At 39.0% G+C, this 23818-nt stretch overlaps 1 protein-coding gene across 1 annotated transcript in view; it reads left to right on the top strand.

Annotated features, from left to right (window-relative positions):
* The window catches only part of DIAPH3 (diaphanous related formin 3), a 528414-nt gene that overhangs the window by 19187 nt on the left and 485409 nt on the right, over nt 1-23818 (top strand). The window contains exon 2 of the mRNA XM_004707907.2: nt 7100-7204. Within this exon, the coding sequence (XP_004707964.1) occupies nt 7100-7204 (105 nt within the window). The remainder of the gene's footprint in view (nt 1-7099; nt 7205-23818) is intronic.

Genomic DNA, 23818 nt, shown 5'->3' on the forward strand with positions numbered 1-23818 from the left:
AAACCTATAAATGTAGGCTCATAGATCTATTTCCCCATCCTCATATAAATATATTTGCATATGTACATGTCTTTATCTAGACCTCTAGTAGCAAAATTATAGTTATGAAGTAGCAACGAAAATAATTTTATGGTTGGGGTTTACCACAACATGAGGAACTGTATGAAAGGGTCGCAGCATCTGGGAGGTTGAGAAGCACTGGTCTAGATTTTTCTCCTGGATAGGCTGAGGTCCTTTGGAGGAAGGACATCACAAAGGAGATACATCCTTTTCAGGGCATCTTATCAGGGGACATGTTTTACTGGTGTTAACTTTGATTACTTCTTTAAGATGGTGCCTTTGAAGTTTCTCCATTGAGACGTTACTAGTTTCAATTAAGGAGGAAAAAAGTACCAGGGCAGTGTCAGAGCACTTCCTCTGTTGGCTCTGTCCTTTGCCTTACAATCCACATGGTCCCACTGTGGCCCTTGGGAGCCCTTTAGGGTTGTCCTTAGTCTGTTTGCCTGGCTTTCTCCCTTCAGTTGAGAACCCTCACCGTGACTTCGGGCACCACATCTATTTGAGCTTAACTTTAGGGTTCTCTCTCCTTTTTTCCTTTTTGTTCACACATGTTGAATTAAAAAATAAATTTTTGTGGTAGAATTTCTCCTCTACGTTTCTGAAATTTATCTCCAGTGCCAGTCAGACTCACAGTAGAGCAGCACAGCCATTCAATTTATATGTAGTTTTAATTAGAAAGTAATTAACTAAAGGAAAATTGCTTTTCGACATCGAGACTTCCAATTTTCTCAGGCACAACCGTGTCTAAACAGGTTTATGGAAGTAGTGCTCAGCATGAGTTAATTCATAATATCTATTTTTAATAACAAGAACAACAGCTGAATGCTTTTCAGGTAGACAGACACATGTTTAATTAAATTTTTTTTGAATGAGACATATTCGGCTAAAAAGCTAACTGTTAAGATTTTCCCTTTCAGAGTTGACATTTACTTATGTCATAGATCCCTCTAAATTTTAGATTCATTTAAATTGTGCTTCAAGTAGTTCATGGGAAAATTCCACGATCTTTTAATTCTGTTTTCCCACAAAACTGTTGGAAATCTCTCTCACATTTCCTTGCTCAATATTTTATCTCTGGCAGGCATTCCCTCTCCCCTGCCCTTTAGGGCTGCTGTTAGTTGGCATCCACTTGATGGCAGTGAGGTTGTTTTTTATTAAATTAGGGAAATTAACAGGTTGCTACAAGTCCGGATCAGTAAACAGTAAGGATACAGTCACTGGGCTCCATCAACACCTCTCCTCAGCCAATAGCAAAGGCTCATTGCAGTTCTCCCGCTCTTCAGTCGGTGGTCAGTCCCTTGGTCTTTGTCCTCTGGCTTCCCAGTCTCCTAGCCTCAGTGCTGCTCCTTTGCTCTACTCCTGGTCTCTGACTCAGCCTGATTCCGTGGTTCTGTCCTCTGGTCTCCATGCTCCTTTGGTGCCTCTGGGATCTTTCTCTCTTGCTACTTCTGAGGTAGCTCTCTTCTCTGGAAGTGTAGTTTTCCTCTTTCACAGGAGCATGCCCCCACGGAAACAAAGCGTAGTGACTTGGTTCATGCCCCGTAGTAAGGTGCAGACTCAGAATACATCTCACTGTAGTCCTGTCCGTTAGGTTAACAGGGAGCAGCTCCCTCCAAACAAAAGGGATCACCGCCAGAATCTACAGTCCATCACAAAGGGGACATCTTCACAGTCAACAAACTACATGTAAACAGCCATTTCAGGGATGTTTTAAAGCAGAGTCATTTTGAACTTGTATCATGGAGTAAGTGTCCTGACATGTCCAAATGGAAGTATTGCTTACTGTGCAACAACATACTGCTTGTGTTTATTCTGTTCATTGATTCCATTTGATATACAACAATACTTTATTTCAATCCAAAGTAACTTGGGTTCAAGTAGTGCCATGTGTGCTGTTGGTACTCTTTTCACCCCCATTACCTGGCCAGTGTGCCCCACCCCAGGCAAAGTGAGCATTGGTCTCCAAGGGCTCCAAGGTGCCCCCTTCTCCAGAAATTTGCCCTTAGTAGAACTGGGGTCTATAGCCAATGACTGACTGACGTAGGGGTATTGAGGCTGACCTCTGGCTCAAGGTGGAGCTGGCAAAGAAGCCAGTAGCAGCCACATCTTGGCATCTCTTTCCCCTGTCCTGGCTGCTTCTTCATTTTGTTGAGGATTTCTCCTAGAGCTAAATGGATAACAAGAGCCTAAGACAAGGAGTTTATGATTACACGGTTACACTGAGCAAACGTAAATCGAGAATCTTGGAAATGAATCAGTTGCTCACTCGGGATGTATTATGATTACCTGGAAAGAGCACTAGGCACGAGTGTAGAGTTCTGTTTTCAGGTTTGTTGTAAGCTGCTGTAGCCCTGCTGGCATAGTGGTAACATGTTGGGCTGCCATCCACAAGGTGTGCAGTTAGAAACCACCAGCTGCTACAAGGGAGAAAGATGGGGCTTTCTACTCCGAGAAAGTTATAGTGAATAACTCAAAGGGGCAGTTCTACTCTGTCCTATAGGGTCACTATGAGTCCTCATCAGTTCTATGGCAGTGTTTGGGATTTGTTTGTTTAATAACCAGCAAGCTTAGCTATCTATCTATATCTATCTATCTATCTATCTATCTATCTATCTATCTATCTATCTATCTATCTATCTATCTATCTTCTATCTACTTAGTTACTTAAATCATAGTACTAATTTTTTAATGAGTATTAAGTAGCTTATACAAGGGGCTTCATAAGTTTGTAGAAAAATGGAATTAAGAGATAATGGAATTATTAAGTAGCTTATACAAGGGGCTTCAAACGTTTGTAGAAAAATGGAATTAAGAGATAATGGAATTTTTAAGCTGATTTATATAATCTATAAAGAATTTCACTGGAGGAAGGTGTTTTTAATTTCAATAGAGAAGTCAGGTGATACTAATTGTAAAAGAGGAGACAGACACAGAACCTCTGTTGAAAGTTATTCACTATATTTTCATTTTCTTTAAGGCTAATGGCCAAGCGTGATCCAGCCTCTTTGGCCAAAAGTACTTAAAATAGGTACTGCATACAGAAAAACCAAAAGCCCATCAGTTATAGCTGAAAGAAAAATACAATTTTAAGGTGGGTAATGTGGCCTATGTAATGTGGGATGAGGTTCCAACCCAATAGCCACTTTGTGGGAGAAAGATAAAGCAACTGACTCCTGCAATGATCTAAAGTCTCAGAAACCCAATGGGATAATTCTTCCCTTTCCTAACGCATCACTATGAGTTTTGGTTTGAAGGCAGGGATGGAGGGGTGGCATCAGCTCATACACAAAAGTGGTATATTTAGAATTAAAGCAAAGACCTTGCGGGCTCCCAATCTCTTACCATATCTGCCCTCTCTTATCTAAACATGGCACTCACCCCTCTGACAAAATGTGATGGCAGTCTCTGTTTCAAAAAGGAATCAAGAAGAAATGATACTAGAGAGATGTTTGGAATCAATGTTATAAAACTACAAACCTTTCCAGTGCCAGGGCTAGGCAAATAACTTCATCTAACAGAGAGGTTCTCAACCTTCCTAATGCCGCGACTCTTTAATGCAGTTCCTCATGTTGTGGTCACCCCCCCGACCCATAAAGTTATTTTTGTTGCTACTTCATAACTGTCATTTTGCTACTGTTATAAATCAGGCGACCCCGGTGAAAGGTTTGTTGGACCCCCAAAGGGGTCGTGACTCGCAGGTTGAGAACCGCTGATCTACTAGGTAGCTGTTCTCTCCATACCCAGAAGAAAGTAACATTAGGAAGAGTAATTAAAAGCAAAACAAACCCCCCAAACCAGCCAACCAGCCAGCCAAAATGAAAACAAATAAAGACTTTGCCTTTTTAAAAACAGGAGGAAATGGGAAAAAACATACATGTATTTGTGTATAAAGGGTGCAGGAATTTCAGAATGACTTTAAATCCAAATCTATGGAAAACAGGATAAAAAGTCTTCGGGGATAAGCTTTACACGCCCCCACCCCACCCTCAACAATGCATGCCTATATCTCATGTGCCATTCCATAGAGGTCACATGTTTCCTGAGGCTATCCAAGTGGGGTGTGTGTTTGTTCAATTAATAAAACTGCCATCAAGTTGATTCTGACTCATAAAATGCTTACCTTCAAGGACACTCTTTGACACAAGAGTCAGAGTTTGTCGTAACTGTCCTCCGTGTGCTCTCCCATCTTGCGTTTCTTTTGGCTAATTTTCAGAAGTAGATTGCCAGTCCTTTCTTCTTACACCTCCTTAATCTGACGAGTCTATGGCAGCCAGCAACTACAACAAAGCCAATCAGCAGAGGTGGATTCCTTGAGAATCCAATGATCGTTAGCACCATGCATTCGAAGCATTTAATGTGTCACTTTAGATATTCAATTTTACACCTAAGATCATTATCTTAGGCACACGAACCCCTATGGGCTACAGGGCTGTTTTTTATTGTTTAGAACTAGCCCATGTGTTGCACAATGTGTTGAGTACTTGAACCTTCTAAATGCTGGTAGCATTACTTCAATCACGTAGTAACCAGAAGACTTCCAGAAATTTCCAATGCTTCCCAAATGCTATTTAGGTAATGCTATTGAGAATCAATAGCGTAGAGGGGGAAAAATGAAACAAAATGACTACTATTTACATAATAAGTCTCAAACTCCATATTAAAGCCAGGGCCATCAAGTCACGTAAATTCTGAGCACAGTGATCCTATCTTGGGTTTCCAAGACTGAAAGATCTTCATGGGAGCAGAGAGCTTCCCCTCTCTCCCATACAGGTGAGACTGAACTACCTTTCTTTCAGTTAGCAGCCCAGTGCCTGGAACATAGATAGTGCTGCCAGGCTTTGCTGTTAGGGGCTTCATGGCTGTTCCTGCTCATAGCAACCCTAGGTACATGCAACACAACCCCGACCCATCCTCACTATCCCCACCATTGCTCTGTAGTTTGCCAGGGTTCAGCACATTTCTAATGAGAATAGCAGAAGATATTAATTGCTGCCTTTCATTGGAGTGTCAAGTGGAGCAACTTCTAAGAACTTAAATATTTATATCAATGTGAAGTGAAGGGTTTTTTGGGCTTTCAAGTATTTCTAGGGTTCGGTAGCCAAAAACGGAGTCAGCTAAAGGTTTAACCTCCAGTATTTTATGAATATAGCACCCTTATAAAACTTGAGAGAAATGTAACTATCTGGGATCAATAGATGCTCCACAGTCTGATTTTTGTGGATCTGTTTCTGAGTGCGTATGGACTGTGTAAACTTCGTATGCATTTGGGTGTTTTACTGCACATAATACAAATGACCCAGGGCTGAGATCACAAGGAAATCCATTTCCCTCTCTCTTCTACTTCAGCCATTGCTGTGTTACCTCAGGCTCTCATTTTTCTGCAATACAGCCTTATGTTTAAAGCAACTTAGTTCATAGATTTGGTAGCAATTCATTCATATATATAAAATCAGAATTGGGACTGTAGTGAGTCTTAAGTTATTTAAACTCTGATTTTAGTTGGTTTCGTTGAGAAATGTTAAATTTTTAGGTGGAACTTCATTCATTCAATGCGCTCAACCCTGATGTGATTCACAACATTGACTAAATTAACTTGTGAAAGAATGTTTTTGATGGGTGTGGGGAAAAACCAAACTCCAGAATTGTTTGCCTTCGATGATGATACGGTTTTTGTAGCAACCAGAATCTAGAGAGTGGTTTTTTAATTTCCGATTTTTGTGATACATACACAGAACAGCACTTTTAACATGGCCTACAATAGTTTCAGGTGCAACTATTTAAAAGAAAACAATGCACATACACACACACAAAGGACTTTCGAAAAATTTGTGAAAAAATGGAATGAAAAGATAATGGAGTCGTTCCATCAACTTTTGCAAACCACCGTGATGTGTGTGTGTGTGTGTGTGTGTGTGTGTATCCATCCCACTAACATGACGTTGATTCAAACTCATAGTGACTATCTATCTATCATCAATCATCTATCTATCTATCTATCTATCTATCTATCTATCTATCTATCTATCTATCTATCTATCTATCATCAATCATCTATCTATCTATCTATCTATCTATCATCAGCCATCTATCTATTTATCTATCCATCTATCTATTATCTATCTATCTATCATCTATCTATCATCTATCATCAGTCATCTGATGATAGATTTATCTATCCATCTATTATCTATTTATCTATCCATCTATCTATTATCTATCTATATCTATCTATCTATCTATCTATCTATCTATCTATCTATCTATCTATCTATCATCTATCATCTAATCTATATAGATATATATATATAGGTAAATCATGAATCTAAAGACTATATAAGCCATGGAAAGCCTTCACTGTCTAATTATCTCTAGTGATGTAAACATAATTTTTTACGAGTCTCCTGTCACTTTAGAGAAGTGTTTAGGGAAGTGCTCCGTGTTTTGTGCCAGTTACCTAGTGTGGCTGTAATACAAATACCACCAGGCTGGGGGCTTTAAGGCATAGAAGTTTATCTTCTCACACTTCAGGAGGCTAGACATTTGAATTGAGGTTGTGGCTCTAGCTGGAGCTTCTCTGTCAGGTAACCCTGTGAGGTTTTGCATATTCCTTGGCAGCTGTCTTCCCCCATGTGTGTCTCAGTGTCCATTATTTTTATTACTTTTTCAATCAGAGGTGATTACGTTTAGATTCCACCCTACTTTGTTATGATCTCATTAATGTAACAAAGAAGCTCTCCCCTCATAGCCAAGTTTCCAAACAGATTCATATATACAGCTACAAGGGTTAGAATAGCAACACATTTTTCAGGCAGGACACTAGGTAATCTGAAACAGTATTTCACCTGCTAACATAATCTAGATACTTTCTTCTCTCTCACCAGCTCCTTTCTCTCCTTCCTCTAGGCAGAGAGACATGGAAATCATTCGCAAGCAATTAATGCTACTTTAGTCACAAATTATTGATTTTCCTTCCATAGTGTATCTAGAATTGCTGGTCTACTTAGAGTCTAAAATGAGGCTTTTTAATTGTGTTTTCCAGGAAGATATGAATTTAAATGAAGATAAAAAGGCACCATTGCGGGAAAAGGACTTCAGTATCAAAAAAGAAATGGTGATGCAGTACATTAATACTGCTTCGAAGACAGTAAGTAAAACTGTCAAGTTGAAAAATGCTTCTGAGACATGTTGTAGTATAGAAAACAATGTATTTGTCTAATGAAGTGCTGAAGTTTGTGGGCAGCATAATCAGCGGGCTTTTGAATGTATAATTAAAGGCATGACAATTATAGTAAGTTTGTTTCATTTAAAAAATCTTTTTCCATCTTAAAACTTTTGAAACTCTTCTTTGGTTTTTAGCCAGGCCCAGTGTCGAGAAGCACTGTGGTTGGTCTTTCTATACCTTTCCTTCTTAGTGAATGAAGATGTGTATTGATTTCCAATGTCATTTATAAAGAGGGGTAATATCTGTGGGGTAGAGAGATAGAGGATGTGATTTTACTCTAACCACCTTTATCAAGATACATACTCGTGGCTTACAGGCATGTCTTTAGTGTGTGTTTCTCTATGGATGAAATTTTCTTGTAACAAATTATAAATGTTGGTATTGAAAGGAGCATTAAGCCTCCACATGGCTGCCAATTTCCCAGGAAAACATGAAATATATGGGTGGAAGTAATGACTAAATGTCCAAGAAACCATTAACGCGCAGAATCAATTGTGTTTATTTCATGACACAACAAATGAGCTGACCAGTCACATAAAAACTGTGGATAAATGGATTGAGTAAAAAATATAAAATGGAAACAAACGAGGAAGTGATCAGTAGAAAGACAGTGGAGAACCATTTTGGTTGAATTTAAAATAGAATTTGATTAGAGAAAAATAGCTTAACACACTGTAGTTTTCATTGGATCCTTTAACCTGAGGCCAAGTTACAAGACTATAAGTTATTTATACTTTAACTCCATTTATCTACCAGTCAGCAACTGTGAGGTATTTCTTTGGGAAGAAAAATTCAAGTGCTCTTTAATTTTTAAACATGTGTCATGTTTTGGCAGTCTGAGCTTCACTGTAGAAATCACTGTGGCTCATGTGCTTTTTTCCAGCTTGTCATGTAGTTGGACTGTGTATCCGACTATTGCCCTAGTAATTGCTGTAGCCCCTTTTTGGTGCTTAGAGACCCCTAATTAACATAGGGGTTTAGGAGACCACGTTTTGGTGTTCTGGGTTTGCTTGTTTGCTTTCTTTTTGACCTTAGGTATCTTATTTTACCTCTTTGATTTTCAGTCTTCTCATCTATAAAATGGGTATCACATCTGATAGGCTTACTACCAGAATTAAATGCTTAGAACATAACAGATCCTTTATGACTGATCATTGTCTCTTGTAGAAGTAAGTGGTGGTAGTAGCAGCTGTTCGAATAGAAAATCCTAATGATTTATTATTTTTACTGGTAGAATCATTATGCCATGATTTAATTTGTTTACTTTTGTGTGTGTGTGTGTGTGTGTGTGTGCGTGTGTATGTGTATTTCAGAAGATTGAATCTTTTCATCCCCCCCCCCAACAGTTTTATTGGTATATAATTCACATATCATGCAATTCAATAGTTCAATCACAACAGGAAGAGTTGTACAGTTCTAGAACATTTTCTTCATTCTTGTACTCACTGTTATTTGCTCCCCATTTCGCCCCAACCACCCCTGCCATTACCTCAAGGAATGGGGTAATCTAGTTACTGTCTCTGTAGATTTACCTATCCTGGATAGGTTTTAATATATAGAAAAACATTAAAAACCAAAACAAATAAATAAAACTAACAAGAATAACAAGGTAAAACAGATAAAAATCCAAATTGTAAAGAAAGCAGAAAAATTTTAAAAACCAGAATAAATTTAAATGGATTATAAGCAAGATCAAATGATAGTGTGCTAAATTTTACGTAACTGATCTACAACAATCCACTTTGCAGTGCGTTCTACATGTGAGCAAGAGTATTCAGATCTCTGGTCCATGGTCAGAGGGGATTTACCAGGGGCTTAAGCCACACCTATTTCCCTTTCACTTATTTTTAAAAATGGAAATAGCTTTAAAATTAGTCAAAAGGGAGATCAAATGTTAAGTTATTACATTTTGACCTAGCTATGCCTGCCCTAATGTACTTTACAATGGTCTGTCTGGTAACAGGACTAGTCCCATCCCTCCACTGTGATTGGAGGGATTCACCTCAGTACGCCATAATTTTGAATTATTATTTGTGAGGCCACATCACTAATATATTCATTTCTTGGCCCATTACATTTTATTGAGTGCTGACATGGCAAGCAGGAGCCCTGGTACGTTGTGGGTTAAGTGTTGGACTATTAACTACCAGGTTAGTGGTTCAAACCCATCAGCTGCTCCTCAGGAGAAAGATGAGAGAGGCTCTCCGCTCTGGAAAAGATTTACAGCCCCAGCAGCCATACGGCGCAGTTCTCCTTTGTTCTCCAGGGTTGCAGTGGGTTGGAATGGATTCGTTGGCAGTGGGTTTTCAGTTTACGTGTCAGGCACTGTGGTAGGCACTGGAGGAGGGAACACTGCGATCATGTGTGGCTGGTCCTGGGGAGCAGAATTCTAGTGGAGAAGCCAGACAAGCACACAAACACATCTAAGAAAACATGATGTGGAGAAAAACAAGGCAGGGTGATTGGAGAGGGTTTGCCTGTTTTATAGAAAGTGGTAAGGGCAGACCACCCTGCTAGGAAAAATTAAATCCAACAAGCATGAATTCACTAAATTAGGAGAGATACTTTATTAGTGAGAACTGGTTTAGAAAAAAATCACTATAGTACCAGCTTTTTAGTATCAGGCTTTAGTTCTTGGATTTGAGATAATAAACAGGCTTTTTAATAGAACAAACCCATTTTGAACTTCATTATAGTGGGTCTATTTCAGTTTGCACTTAGTGATTTTAAACTTTAATCCTCTAATCATTTTCGACTAAGGTTAGAATTTATTTCCTAGACTTGGATAATTAAATTATAAGGATTGAAATAGATTAGTTATCTGAAGTATGATTACAGCATTGACTCTTTTAATTAGTGTGTGGGGGATCATGAGTTTTCCTGGGAGGATTCTGAATGGTTTGGCAGATGGTTATTACACTAGTAGAATGTTCAAGTTGACCCGTCACTGTTTTTGCTGTGGAAGTAGAAACAACATTTTAGTAACTCTAGGTTAGAGACTTTGTCATGCCACTTTAGTTATGTTAAAAAAGAGCTTCTGAAAAAGTATGTCTGAAAAACAGACTCAGAGTTGGAAGACTGTTGGAGAGAATGTGGGGAGTATACTAGGTATACCTTTGTTCTGATTTTAGTCTTAAAGGTTGTTTTGGGATTCTTCTGTGAATAAAACATTGCTATTTGTTTTTGAAAAATAATATCTGTGCCTACAGTTAATGATTTGCAAATGCTTTCACAATGTCATCTCTCCAACTAGGCCCCACATAGATACAGTTTCTGGAAGAGAGGGGGGGAAAAAACCCCAAAGCAAAAAAAAAACCCACCACCAGTAGTTTGAATTTTGGTGGTCAGTAGTAAAACTGAATCTTTATAGTTGGCAAGAATGATGGAAGTTATATTATTGAAGAGTCCTACTTAGAGGCTGCAAATTTCAGATGCACATTTTCCTGTCTGGGATGTGGGGATGTGATTCAGGCATGGCCAGTGAAATCTGATGGCAAATCTGTTGGGGGTAGGGGTGGGGCTTCAGAGAATGGTTGGCTTCATCATAAAAGGGTCCGGAGCAGAAAGACTCCATCATTGCACATAGCTGTGAGAGGCTGTGGGATGCCTGGAGCTGCTGTTCAGCCTGACCCAGCCCTGCCCTGTTCTTCTCCCTTCTGTGAGAAGATGGATGTCTTCATTTCAGCTGCTAATATGAATTGCAGCCCTGGTGCTGCAATGGTTAAGCACTTGGCTACTAACCGAAAGGTTATTAGTTTGGAACTCCTCTTCCCTCCCCCCATAGCCCCATGGGAGAAAAGCTATGACAATCTATGGCTGTAAAGATGACAGCAAAGTAAACCAATCCTGTCTCATGGGTTTGCTGTGTGTTGGTTCTGCAGGACACCATAACAGCCTGAGGCCACCCAGCCCCGCACATAGTGACATACCTTGCTACCATCCACATACAGTTTTCCTTATGTGGGATCTCTTTTTAACTCTAATGAATTGTTGTATGAAAAGGTGCATCGTGGTGTCTTCAGTGCATACCAAACAAGGGCAGTCCAGGACCCAATGACCATCTCCTAGGGAATAACAATAACCTACCCTAGACAGTTGGACATTGAATAAGGAAGACTGAAGAAGATCCGATGCATTTGAATTGTGGGGGGGCCTGTTGAAGACATTTGAAAAGTCTGTCTTGGAATGACTATGACCAGAGTCCTCCTTAGAGGCAAGGGTGGTGAGACTTCCTCTTATACACTTTGTACATGCTGTCCAGGAGAAGGGCATCATGCTTGGTAAAGTGGAAGGACAATGAAAAAGAGGGAGGCCCTCAGGGAAATCGATGGACAGAATTGCTGTAACAGTGGGCTTACTCATAGGAACAATGATGAGGGTAGTTCAGGACCCAGGCTGTGTTTTGTTCTCTTGTGCATAGGGTCGCTATGGGCTGGAACAGACTCAATGGCAAGTTTGAGTCTGCAAACAACAATAAAAGACAAGTTTATTGTAGAAAATTTCTATCAAGAGTCGTGCAGACTGTACTTTCAGTGGATTGTGTAGCCAGACGGTGAGACTTCTCAGTTATCCATAAGAAGACCTTGAGAGTAGATGTGACATTGAGAATGAACTGTAGTGGTCCTCCAAGCATATAAGAAGAAGGAATATCTAGAGCACAAAGGCCGTTTTCTTCAGTTACAACTAAGGATCTGCACTCATTGGAATGAAATTTTAGGTTAATATCAAAATCTACCCAGTAAATTATTTAATTATGCCTAGCCCTGAGTATGGTTCACATCCCTTAAAACTAAACCAAATCTAATGCTGTCAAGTTGATTCCAACTCTTGGCCCCAATATTCCTACCTTTCTTCTCTGCTCCCTCTGAGTGGGTTTGAACTGTCAACCTTTAGTTTGCCTCACCTAGGGACTTTGCTCATCCCATAATCTGGTTTAATTAATTTTAATCCTTTTTCTTTCTGTAAAGGCCCGTACAGCACCCCTCCAAATAGTGTTACATTGTTTGCTGTAGTTAAGACTTGTTCTTTGAAAGGATAGACTTGGCTTAGAAGATACCAAAGGCTTAAAAAAAAGGTGGAATTAAGAGACAAGGTGTGCTTTCCTGTGGCTACAGAAGGTGAAAGGACACTCCAACTCCATGTCTGCCCGAGGATGATTCCTATGAGGCAGAGGTCAGGCATGGCTCTATACCCCAACCTTCTCCACCCTGTTCTGACACCAGCTGTCCCTCTCATGGCACTCTACTTCTCTGCTTGGGTCAGTGATTCAGTTGTAATGGCCACACTAACTCAAAGACAGCAAAGAATGACTCTGGGCTTTATAGAGAACTTAGAAGTCAGGATGAGAAATGTTAAGGATGTAGTTCTTTTGTGCACAGCGCCGCTTCTTAGTTATGCTGTCAGGTACACCTCTCTCTACTTGGCAAAGCTAAGAAGCTCGTGGCCTCTGTCTTGCGTGTGCGTGGACAAAACTTACAAAGCTCCCTTCCTGCTGATAACTGCGCAAAGGCCACCACACTGCACACTAGTGTCTTACATGAAGACACTGGTGTTCCTCACCCCATTGGTTAGTCTCTTGCTCTGTCTCATAGTCTTGGCACTGCTACCTACTTCTGATGCCATGGCTAGCCTGTTCTCTGAAGGTTTATTGGATGTGCTCTGCTTGTGGCTTTACCATCTTGGTTTTGGGTGAGATTCTTTGTTTCTGCTTCTGAGATGCCTCAGTTTACGTACAATGGAATGGCAAAACTGACCAATCCCCATGTTAGACTTTCATCTAATTTATACACTCCCACCAAGTCATTTGGTGGGAGAGCAACAGAGTATGGATAGAAGAGCCCTCCCAAGTACTTTTACTGGACTATGTATGTTTGCTTTCACGGTTTTAAAGTATTCTTAAGAGTTTTTATCATGGTGCCACTGGGCTCAGTATTCCAAAGTTTTGGCGGGGAATGGTGCTCTGCAGTATTGTTCTTTGAGGCGTATCTTGATCATATGCTTTGAGAGAATATTAGTCATAAGATATGTTTATGCGGGCTCTCTCTGGATGGAAGTCCAGAACTAATATGTTGACTAGCTAATGTTATTTTGCTGAGGGCAGTCTCATGCTTTCCAGTCTGCTTTTCTTGCCTAGAGTTCAGTGTCACACGTTAATTTTAGAAAACATTTTCAGATGACAATAAATAACGTTTTTGGTTTTTAAAATGTTTTCTCATGTCTTGAATGCATATTTACTACACTTTAATTCCTAGAAACTGAAAAATCACACATAGTTTTAGACATTTTTGGTCATTAAGGTTAGCATGGATTCATTTCTGACATATTTCAAGTTAAGGAATTGATAAAAAGCACCCTGACAGCACAAAAGCTTTGTAAAAAATGGTGGCTCTTGTGCTTGATAAATAGGTAAGTGTCTAATAAGAACAATTCCTTTCCTTAAGAAATGGTGCCTGCTCGTCTCTAGGTCTTGCTTGCTGACTAGGAGAAAATCTCAGAGCCTCAGGGCAATGAACCAATTTCTTGTTAAGAGTATTTCCTAATAATATATCTGGCACTTTAATTTCCATTTGCGCCTATATAGGACAGGTTTTATTTATGTACAATTTAAATTATCTTCCAATGGCTTAAATTTACTTAGCTTCCTTATGAGTCGTTTCTGGGCAGCACTAGTGGCTTTTAATGATCTCTGCTATTACCACATTGTATTTTTGTTTAGGTAGAAGATGATAATGAAGAAAACTGATCATCTTTTTTTGTTGGAAGTAAGTATATTAGGTTCAAATTGGAATTGTGTATTTTTGGCCATTTTAAAATCATATAGATAGTTAGGACACCTTGTTCTTTTAGTATAACCTTATTGTATTTTTGAAAGAACTAACTAGATACAGAAACATTATTATTTCTTAGCTGAATTTTAGAGCTCTAAATGGTCACTGATCTTTATACCAATTGGTGTCATTTAAAGTCATCTAAGTTTGTTTCCTTTTGGTCATTTAGTTGTTTCCTGGCCCAACGCATTTTGACTTGCTTATGCTTGGTTTTGACAATTTAAGGAGCCTAATTAAACTCAGGTAGAATCATATGTCTGATAACTAAAAAAGCAGTGGTAACTTTGGAAGTGCCAGTACCAAGAGGTGTGATTATGATGGAGAAGGAATTGATTAGGAAATACCCATATGGAAGAAACCTTTTGACAGAGGAGCCCTCTGAAGGAAAAAGTGAACAATGGAGAGAAATGATGTGTATGTACAATTGACTTTCTGTGATTGAGGGGGGGATATTATCATTATTGATGAGTAAACCATGTTTCTCCTTTTCTTTTTTTAAATTCAAATTTAAATTTTTGAGGGGGGAAAGACTATTGATGACTTAGGACTGACAATAGAGCCAATGGCTAGAAGCAATGGCGCTCAACCTTGATAGGCCTTAGAAAAATGTGGAAAACTTTAAAAATTCTAATATTCAGAATTCTTGTGGTGAGATTCAGGCATGGTATATCCCTTCTGGTGACTCCAGTGTGTAGCCAAGAATGACAAATGGTCTATCTATAGAAGAGAATCATCACCAGATGTTTTAGTGTAATGCTAAACCCACTAAGAGTTGATAGAATTTAGAGCCTACACTTTGTGAACCTTAACTAGTAAAAATGTGTTATCCACCCGCTCTAGGTTCAAGACTAGTGTGCATGTGCATAACATGGCTGTAAGTGTCCAAATGGTATACTAGAGCCCCTAAGAAGTTCCTTCTGACACTTGGTCACTTGTGTAAATTAAGTGGGATGACTAACTAATATAACCGATACAAGATCCTGGAAGACTTTTTGAAACAAGGCACAAATAGAATACCCATCAGCAAGGAGGAGAAAAATCTTCCTGCTTTGAAAGCTTCAGTGGACTGGTGACCTCGTGGTTTTGTGTTGGGCTGTAAGATCAGCAGTTCAAAAATACCAGCTGCTTCGGGGACTTTGAATAGAAATGTGGGGCTTTCTACTCCTGTAGTTATAGTTTGAGAAACTCAAAGGGGGTAGTTCTGCCCTATCCTATAGAGTTGTCAGTATCGACCTGATGGCAGTGAGTTTGTTTTTGTACAGATTTGCAGTTTCAGAAGCCCATAAAGTATTCTGTCCTGTAGGGTCACTAGGAGTTGGACTTGACTCTAGGGCAGTGACCTTTTGGAGAGATGTAGTTTGACAAATCCAGACTATCCTAGATGAAATAAAGGGATGAGATTAATTTCTATTAATCTGAGGTGTTAATAGAAATTTAACAATATACCCAATTTTAAAATACGAGCAAGGCAAATACATGTCTAGGGATAACGGTTTGCATGATAAAAGAGAGAAGAAACATAAGGAAATGGTTCCGGGAATTGTCAAGATAATGAATATATTTCAAAGACCCACTGCCGTCCTGTGAAGTCTGACTCAGCAATCGAGTCTCCTACTTTCCCCACAAATCGCTGCAGGTTTGAACCGCACGAGCAGTCCAGTACTACCAGACAGTGTCACCGGGTTCCTAGTGCAGGGCCCATGGCAGCCTTTCTGGAGTGATGGACAAGTCCTGGCTTATTGACCTTAGATGGTATTTTCCTTATCATGATCTAGTAAGCTGTACATTTGTTTTTCAGTATATGTTTTGTTACTGTTTCTTATTTTTTAATCAGAGCCCCAGTTTAAGATCCTAGGGGCTACACTAACTTGGAGACTTCACCAGCTCCCTAGGTCATCCTCCTTCTTGACTGGAGTAGAAAGCCCCAACTTTTTGCCAGAGAGTGACTGCTGATATTGAACTGGTGTCCTTGTGGTTAGCAGCCCAATATGTAGCTCACTATACCACCAGGAAACCTTTTGCAGGCTGGATAGTCATGATAAAGTCAAATGTCTCTTTGTGCTCTAGATTTCTTGCAAAATGGCAGCTGGATGCCGAGACTTGATCAACTTTGGGGTTGAACCCTTTTGTGAGATCATAGGAGGTATTATGTTCTTTCATCAGGAGGCACTTAACGATATAGTTAATAATTAAACTTCCTTAATTTTATTTTATTAGTTGGAAGGCTTTTATAAGGATTCATTTCCCCCTAAAAGTATTTGGTTACCTAACAAAATGAGAGGGAATTCAGAATAAATGCTTTATTCTTTTCCTTTGTTTGGTAGTTTTGAAGATAATTATTCTATTTTCTTCTGTATTGGTCCAATTATTTTTAATATCATTAAGAATTTATGCATCAAATTATTGTTGTTGAATCACAAATGGTCTCATATTTGGCCAATAAGGAGCCTTAGTCAGTTGTTGTCTAGTCCTTTTGACTCAATTCTAGTAATTTTTGATTGTTTCTTTCATATCTGGTAAGATGATCTTGGTGCCTCTTGAATATGTCTCATCCTCAGGCCTGAAAGCTGTCATTTCTGTTAGTGAGGGAAGGTATTTCATTGTAGGTGTCAGAAAGCTTATTGCTGGAGAATTAGTCACCGTTTCGAGGGCTTTTCCATGAACAGAAAGTGTGCATGTATATTTAAACTCCCTAGACCGAATTTTTTTGCATGTACTGCCCTCATCTCAAAGAGCCCTGATGGTGTAATAGACCATACTGAGACTTGCATGGTCGGCAGTTTGAAACCACCAGCAGCTGTGTGGGAAAAGGGGAAAATACTGGGCTTTCTACTCCTGTAAACAGTTACAGTTTCAGAAATCCACAGGAGGTTGCTATGAGTCAGCATTGGCTTGATGAGCAAGTGGTTTTTTGGGGGGTTGCCCTCATCGCCCAGTGTTTATTGTTGTAATGCTTTATCCACTTAGCTGAGCATATTATATAACCATTATAACTTATACTGTCCTCCTTTATGCCTTCATTTTGTCTTCTGTGACTTCACTATATTTTAATGCTCACCACCAGTAGATGCTTCCCCAGGCATTGTGATTGTCCGAAGTTTATCTTTTCATCGATTTTTCAGAAGAGATCTCATACATGTTAATATATCTTGCATATTAATAATAAAATTTTAATGCCATTTATACATGAAAGTCAATTTTACTGGCTATAAAATATTTGATTCACATATTTTCCCTTAGTATATTAAATATGTTATTTATAATGCATAATAATATAATATCTTATATTAATGTAGTAATTTTTAGATAATATATAATTATATAAGGGAGATGATGGCATGGGGGGAGCAGGGCACTAACCCACCCAGGGGGAGAGTATTGGCTATGTCTCCACAGAATTGGGAGGGTGTATGCAGACCCCACCAAGGCAGACCAAACCTTCAGGGCAACGTAATCATGTGTAGCAATTTAAAAAGTAAAGAAAAAAAATTATTTCTTTTTTTCTTATAGCATAAAGTATTTCTGTTCATCAAATCTGCTAATAACTAATTCTTATTCTCCCAAGTCCCTGGCTTTTTGTAGTCTCGATGTCTCAGTTGGGTGATCAGGTATGTACTAGGCTCTTTCATTGTGAAGATTAGGAAAAGAAAAAAACAAAATGATTTTCACGCAAGTGTGTTGTGTCCTTTTTTTGGCTTTTCTTCCACAGGGATCCGAGAATATGTATGTTGGAGTATGGCCTTTCTTTACTGTCTCCCTTGCTCTCAATCTCCTGTATCTAATTTTTCTTCCCCCACCTAATTTTTCATTTTGTTTTGATTTTCAAAAATGTTATGTCTGTCATCTCTGAATCTCTTATGACACCATCTATTAGGTTTCCCACACCTCTTGCATTCTGTCTAGTTTAGCCTTCATTTCTGAAATGACTTTTTCATTTTGTTTCAATTTTCCTTCTCCCTGTTGCTTCACCTCCTTCTGAGCTCTATCTAGCTCTGCTTCATTATATTACGTTAGTTTCTGTGTCTTTGTTCTTTGGGAAATTATCACGTATAGTTTTGATCTGATTGATGCATATGCTGCGATTTAGGCCTTCTGTAGGACCAGTCTGCTTGGGATTCCACTCTCGGCCCCTTCTCAGGTGGTGCCTGGCTCTGGACAGTTGGATATCAAATGTTCAGAGTCTACTCTGGCCTCTTTCTTCTCAACCACAATCTGAGTGAACCTAATTCCTTCAGTTTCACTGGTTGCTCCCCCATTGTCTTACCAGGCAGTAGGATCCTTTTGGGATTCTACCATCTTCAGGTGCATCATATACCCTGTTGCTTCCATCTGCTTTTTCCTGAGCACATTCTGATACTGTGCTGGTCTTGTGGCTTTTGGTGATTTGTCTCCAATTGCTTAGATATTGATGATTGTGGAGATGTTTCTGTCAGTCAGTATTGTTGAGCTTTTGATCTTGCTATTTCGTTGTTTTATTTCTTTTTCTGTGACTAGGAGTGTTTATACCGAAGCTGCCGTCTATCAAAATCTTCTAGTTTTCTGATCCTTAATCTCAAATTCTGTTCTTTAATTTTTTCCATTTACATGTGTGGTTTAAAACAATCTGGGTTATTTGGATCCCCTTTTGGCTTTCAAGGAGCCCTGGTTTTTACATGTTGAACTGCTAACCATAAGTTCGAAACCACCAGCTGTTCTCAGCAAGAAAGACGGGACTGTCTACTCTTGTAAACAGCTCCAGTCTCGCAAACTTGCGGGGGCAGTTCTGCCTTGTCGTATAGGGTTATACGAGTGGCCTCAAGTGATGGCAGTGAGTGAGTTGGACTTTTGGGGGAGAAAACTGGTGATATATTAATGAATGGGGTGTGTGTGTTTAACTGATAACTCTAGGTGTGGCTGCTTATTTCATCTCAAACTTTCATTAAACCTCTTAATGGTCCTTGACCTGAAATAGATTGAAATAAAGCAGCAGTCTTAGTCTTAATTTCCAGGATACTTTAGAGCAGGCTATGATCTTCTCATGTAGCTTCAATTAAGTTATGAGGGTGAATGCTTTTCTGAATGGCTGATAGTTGGGAAATACAGACTGTCCTTCAGTACTCTACCCCACCCTTGAAAATTAGGTCTCATCTGCTTGTGTGTGTCTATGAATTAGTGAGTGTGTTAAATCTATCTCAGCATGAAATCACTTCAAGCGCAGTGAATGACTATCTTAAAGAATTTAAATTGATTGCAGATGTTGGTGCAATTAAGCAGGTCTGATGAGCTCAGAATCATGTTTTTCAGATTTGAATATGAGTGCTTTAATACAAAAAAAGTGATGCATTTTATGTAAATGCAGTTCATAGGCATCTGAGAGTTTTTACCACCTTGTATTTTAAAATGGTTCAGCAGGGTGAAAAGTGATGTGTGGCAACCCCCCCCCCCTCCCCCGCACAGTGCAGATAACTATATTACTTAGAATGAAGATGTATTATTCTTCTTTTAACTATGTTGTCCTGTGCCCTCTATAACCAACTGGAATTGACTTTGACTGATTATTTCCTTGGTTATTTCATTTGTCTACCAATGAGTTTGTCTACCTTTTGTGTCTATAATTTATTTTTAAATTATTCCAGAGACAGAGAGGAAGTGTTATGTTATTTCATTGCCATTTTTTAAGAAGAAAAAAATGAACACACGAAGCAAACCAAATGGGTTGGTGCGGTTCTAGAGGCAGGACCTTTCCCCTCCTGAGGTCGGGTTTCTTGCCTAACTCACTGCTTTGGCTCTAAACATTGTGAAAATGTCAGTACTACACAAAGCAAACTAAAGACATATTCCAGTCCTGATTCAGATTCTGTCATGCTTTAAAGAGAGAAAGAAATGAATCTGCTTAGGGGGCACTGAGTCTATGTCAATGATGGGGGAATAGTTTGGAAACGGATATTAATAATGGTTGTACAACATGAAGAGTTTTATCAGTAGCACTGAATTATACAAGTTGAAGTGGTAGAAGTGGAGAATGTTTTGTTGTGTATATTTTTGCCACATTAGAAAAAAATAAATGATTACTTGAGTAACTGAGTACAAGGAAGAAGAAACTGTTCTAGAATTGAATATGGTGACAATTGTACAACTCTTCTTGATACGATTCCGTAATTGAATTGTATGACTAGTGGGTGAAATGCTCATAATACTGTTAATGGAACAGAATGAGAACCTAGAAGTAAGTCCATCCCTCTATAACAAAGGGCTGAACTATATTAGAAGGGAAAGATAGTCACTTTAACAAATGGTGCTGGCAGAACTGGTATTCACCTGCAGAAGAATGAAACAGGACCCATATCTCACACCATATACAAAAACAAACTCAATTGGATCAAGTACTTGAATCTAAAGATCATTTAATAAAAGATAGGGACCAAGTTAGGGACTCTATAAAAGTATAAGTATACTATCAAGCATAACTAAAAATGCACCAACAGAAGACAACCAGGACCTCCTACAAATTAAACATCAAAAGATTTTACCAAAAGAATAAAAAGAGAACCTCGAAGCTGGAGATTACTTTTTTTGGCAATGCTTATATTGGTCAAGGAACACATTGCTAATGTTTATAGACAGCAAGCATGTCAACAGTACAAAGACAGAGAAGCCAATTAACAAATGGGCAGAGGACATGAACAGGCACTATACTCAAGAAAGACATTTGGGTGCAAACAAACATGAATAAATACTTGCGATTATTAGCCATTAGGCAGATGCAAATCAAATCAACAATGTTATATTATCCCAGCCCTCCATTAATAGCAAAGTTAAAAAAACAAAAAACAAAGCAACAGCAACTGCAAATGCTGGCAAGGGTTTGGACAGACTGGAACTCTCACGCACCCTTGGTAGGATAATGAAATGATGCAACAGTTGTAGGAATTGAACCACAAGATAAATGAGTATATTCAGAGAAATAAGAGAAATGATACGACAGATGTTTGTACGGCCCTGTTCATTCCAGCTTTATTCACAATAGAAAAAGTACTGTAATAATGTAAGTTCCCATGAATGAATGAATGAATGGATAAACAAACTGTGGTCCTTACGCACAATGTTATACTATCTTACACTAAGAAAAAATGACAAATGTGCCCTTTGGACATTTAGCAGTACTAACGGTGCTTTGTGAAGGAAGGTGGCAGGTGGAGGCGTGTCTGACCTCTGCCTCCTTGGAATTGGCTTTGGACTAGTGTGGAGATGGATTCTTCTTTAGCCTTTGTGAGGTCCGAGAAGGCCACACTTGGCCCCCATGCCATTTCCTAACTACCAACCAATTGGATAGGGATAACAATAGAAAGTTATTGTTTCTGGGCGAATGTCCATGGACAGAATAGGAGGAAAATGTAGATCAGAAATTTAAATCTCAAAAGACCAGGCATACTCTGCTGATCAAGACTGGAAGAATCCCTGATACTATGACCCTTAGACACCCTCCAGCCTGGAACTGAACTCACTCTATAGCCCAACCTTAGAGAAGCCTGTAAAATGAGTAATAGCATTTGTGAGGAATAAGCTCTTCTGAACCATATTCAATCAACACAGCAGAATTTACCCTAAAACAAAGTTCAGCAGGCAGGAGCGGGTTAGGAAAGAATGGTGAAGTAGAAATGGGGAACCCAGAGAGGAAGTTGAAAGAGTGCGGTTATATTGGCAGGATTGCAGATGATATCACAAAACAAAATGAGTGTTAGTTGCTGAACAAGAAACTAATTAATTTGTTCTGTAAACTTACACCCATAACAAAATAAATTTTTTTTAAAAAATTGATTACATGTGCCACTAAGTCAATCTGTTTCTTAGAAATGTAACCATTGGGAGGGGAGGGGGGAGAGGGAAGAAATGTAACCATTGTACTAGTACATCAAAATTTATATTTAGTCTATCTGTAATACAGATAAATATTTTGATCTTTATATTCAATTGGAGGAGTTGCCTCAATTAACATGTTTGGTCTCATTTTTTTGTACTTTTTAAATAACATTTTCTCTGTTAGCTTCATCACACATCAGCTGGGAAGCATGTCTTTCTTTGTCTGCTGCTTTTACTTTGACCAGCCATTTTCATAAACTCTAAAACGTAGTGGGCATCTCTCTTAGGGGCTGACCTCAGTGTGCCCTTGATGGAGATTACCATACTGGGGTGCCCAGGGCTATGCCGTAGGCTATGCCCTGATTGCCTGGGGACACCTCTGAATCTGGATTGGAAGCTCCTCTGTCATACATAATGGATGTGTCCCAATCATGGCTTGCATCTCCCCTTTCACTTCATTGTTTTGCTTGCTTGTTTGTTTGTTTCCATATCCTTTTGAAAGCCAAGTATCCCAACAAACTGGGAACACCATGACAACCCCTTGCTATTGCTTTCCCTCATCCAGTGTGCCTCAGGAGTTGTCATGTCCTTGTCCTGTTTAAAACTTACTAAATGTTCTTCATGAAAATATATATGTGGACCTAGATGGAAGCTATATCAAGAAACAATAACTTCTCATTGGCATTGCAAAATAAAGGTTCCTATGATTTTTGTACCAATACTTTTTGACCTCCCCTCATATAGTTATATATGAAGGGGTTTCAAAAATTTTGTGGAAAATTAAACAAACAAACTAAAAACAAAGTACATGAGACAAAATCTCACCATCTTGACTTTTTAGGGGCCTACTGGCCATACTTCTTTTAAGACAGCTTTCCCCTGCCTTCTGTTAGTACATAGTATATTCAATATTCTTTGATAACACCATAATTCAAAGGCATCATTCTGCTTCAGGCTTTCTTATTTACTGTCCAACTTTCACTTGCATATGTGGTGACTGAAAATATCCTTGATGTTTGCCCTATGTGCTAAATAATTTCTCTGCATCACATGCCTCTTCCTTCTGACATACTGCCAATATTCATAGTTATAGGTGTTCAACAAACAATGAAGAGTTGTTCATACCAAACACTGGGAGTTTAAATGCCTTCTAAAATATTCATGCTTATGATTCAAAACATGGACTAAAATCTTGTTGAAAATGTTTTTCACTATAAACTTTCTATAATTCGTAGATGTTCTTCCTGATACTAATCAATATAGTTTCCTGATATTAATTTTCACAGATTTGTCTACAGTGTTTTTCAGTTCAGCAGGATTCCACTTAATATTTTATTTCATGAAAGAAGGCAATACCACTGTTTGAATGCATCAATTTTTTTTCTGTCCTCAGTGGATAACAAGGACCAGAGTTGAAAGGAATGTGGAGTTATTTAATGAATACTGAGTTTCTCTTTTGGGTGGTAAAAAAGTAATAAAAAACTGGAGGTGGATAATGGTGTTGTGGGAGTTATATAATCTCCTGTCAACTTGAGTGAAAGGGTGGAGTCTAGCCTGCCAATCAGGCCATAGCCAGTTATGCCTCTGTGTGGACATGGTCTTCTCCTGAGGATTCTAGGAACTCTGTCTTCCTCCCTGGAGGTGGGACACACACTCTCTGCTGTACATTTATGTTGACAAGGCATTTGGAGATATGCTGATGGAGCTAGAGTCCTGGAGATAGAAAAGCCATGTGGAGATCCATGCCAGGACTGAGATGCTTACATCACCACTGACTCCACAAGACTTTCCACCCATTGGCCTGTGATCTTCCTGCATTTGGCATCATTACATGTGTTGCATGAGTCTGAAGAGGAATTTATATACTGGT

Source organism: Echinops telfairi, unplaced genomic scaffold (assembly GCF_000313985.2).
Source record: "Echinops telfairi isolate 266 unplaced genomic scaffold, ASM31398v2 ScPeMD7_11;HRSCAF=52, whole genome shotgun sequence".
Classification (NCBI taxonomy): domain Eukaryota; kingdom Metazoa; phylum Chordata; class Mammalia; order Afrosoricida; family Tenrecidae; genus Echinops; species Echinops telfairi.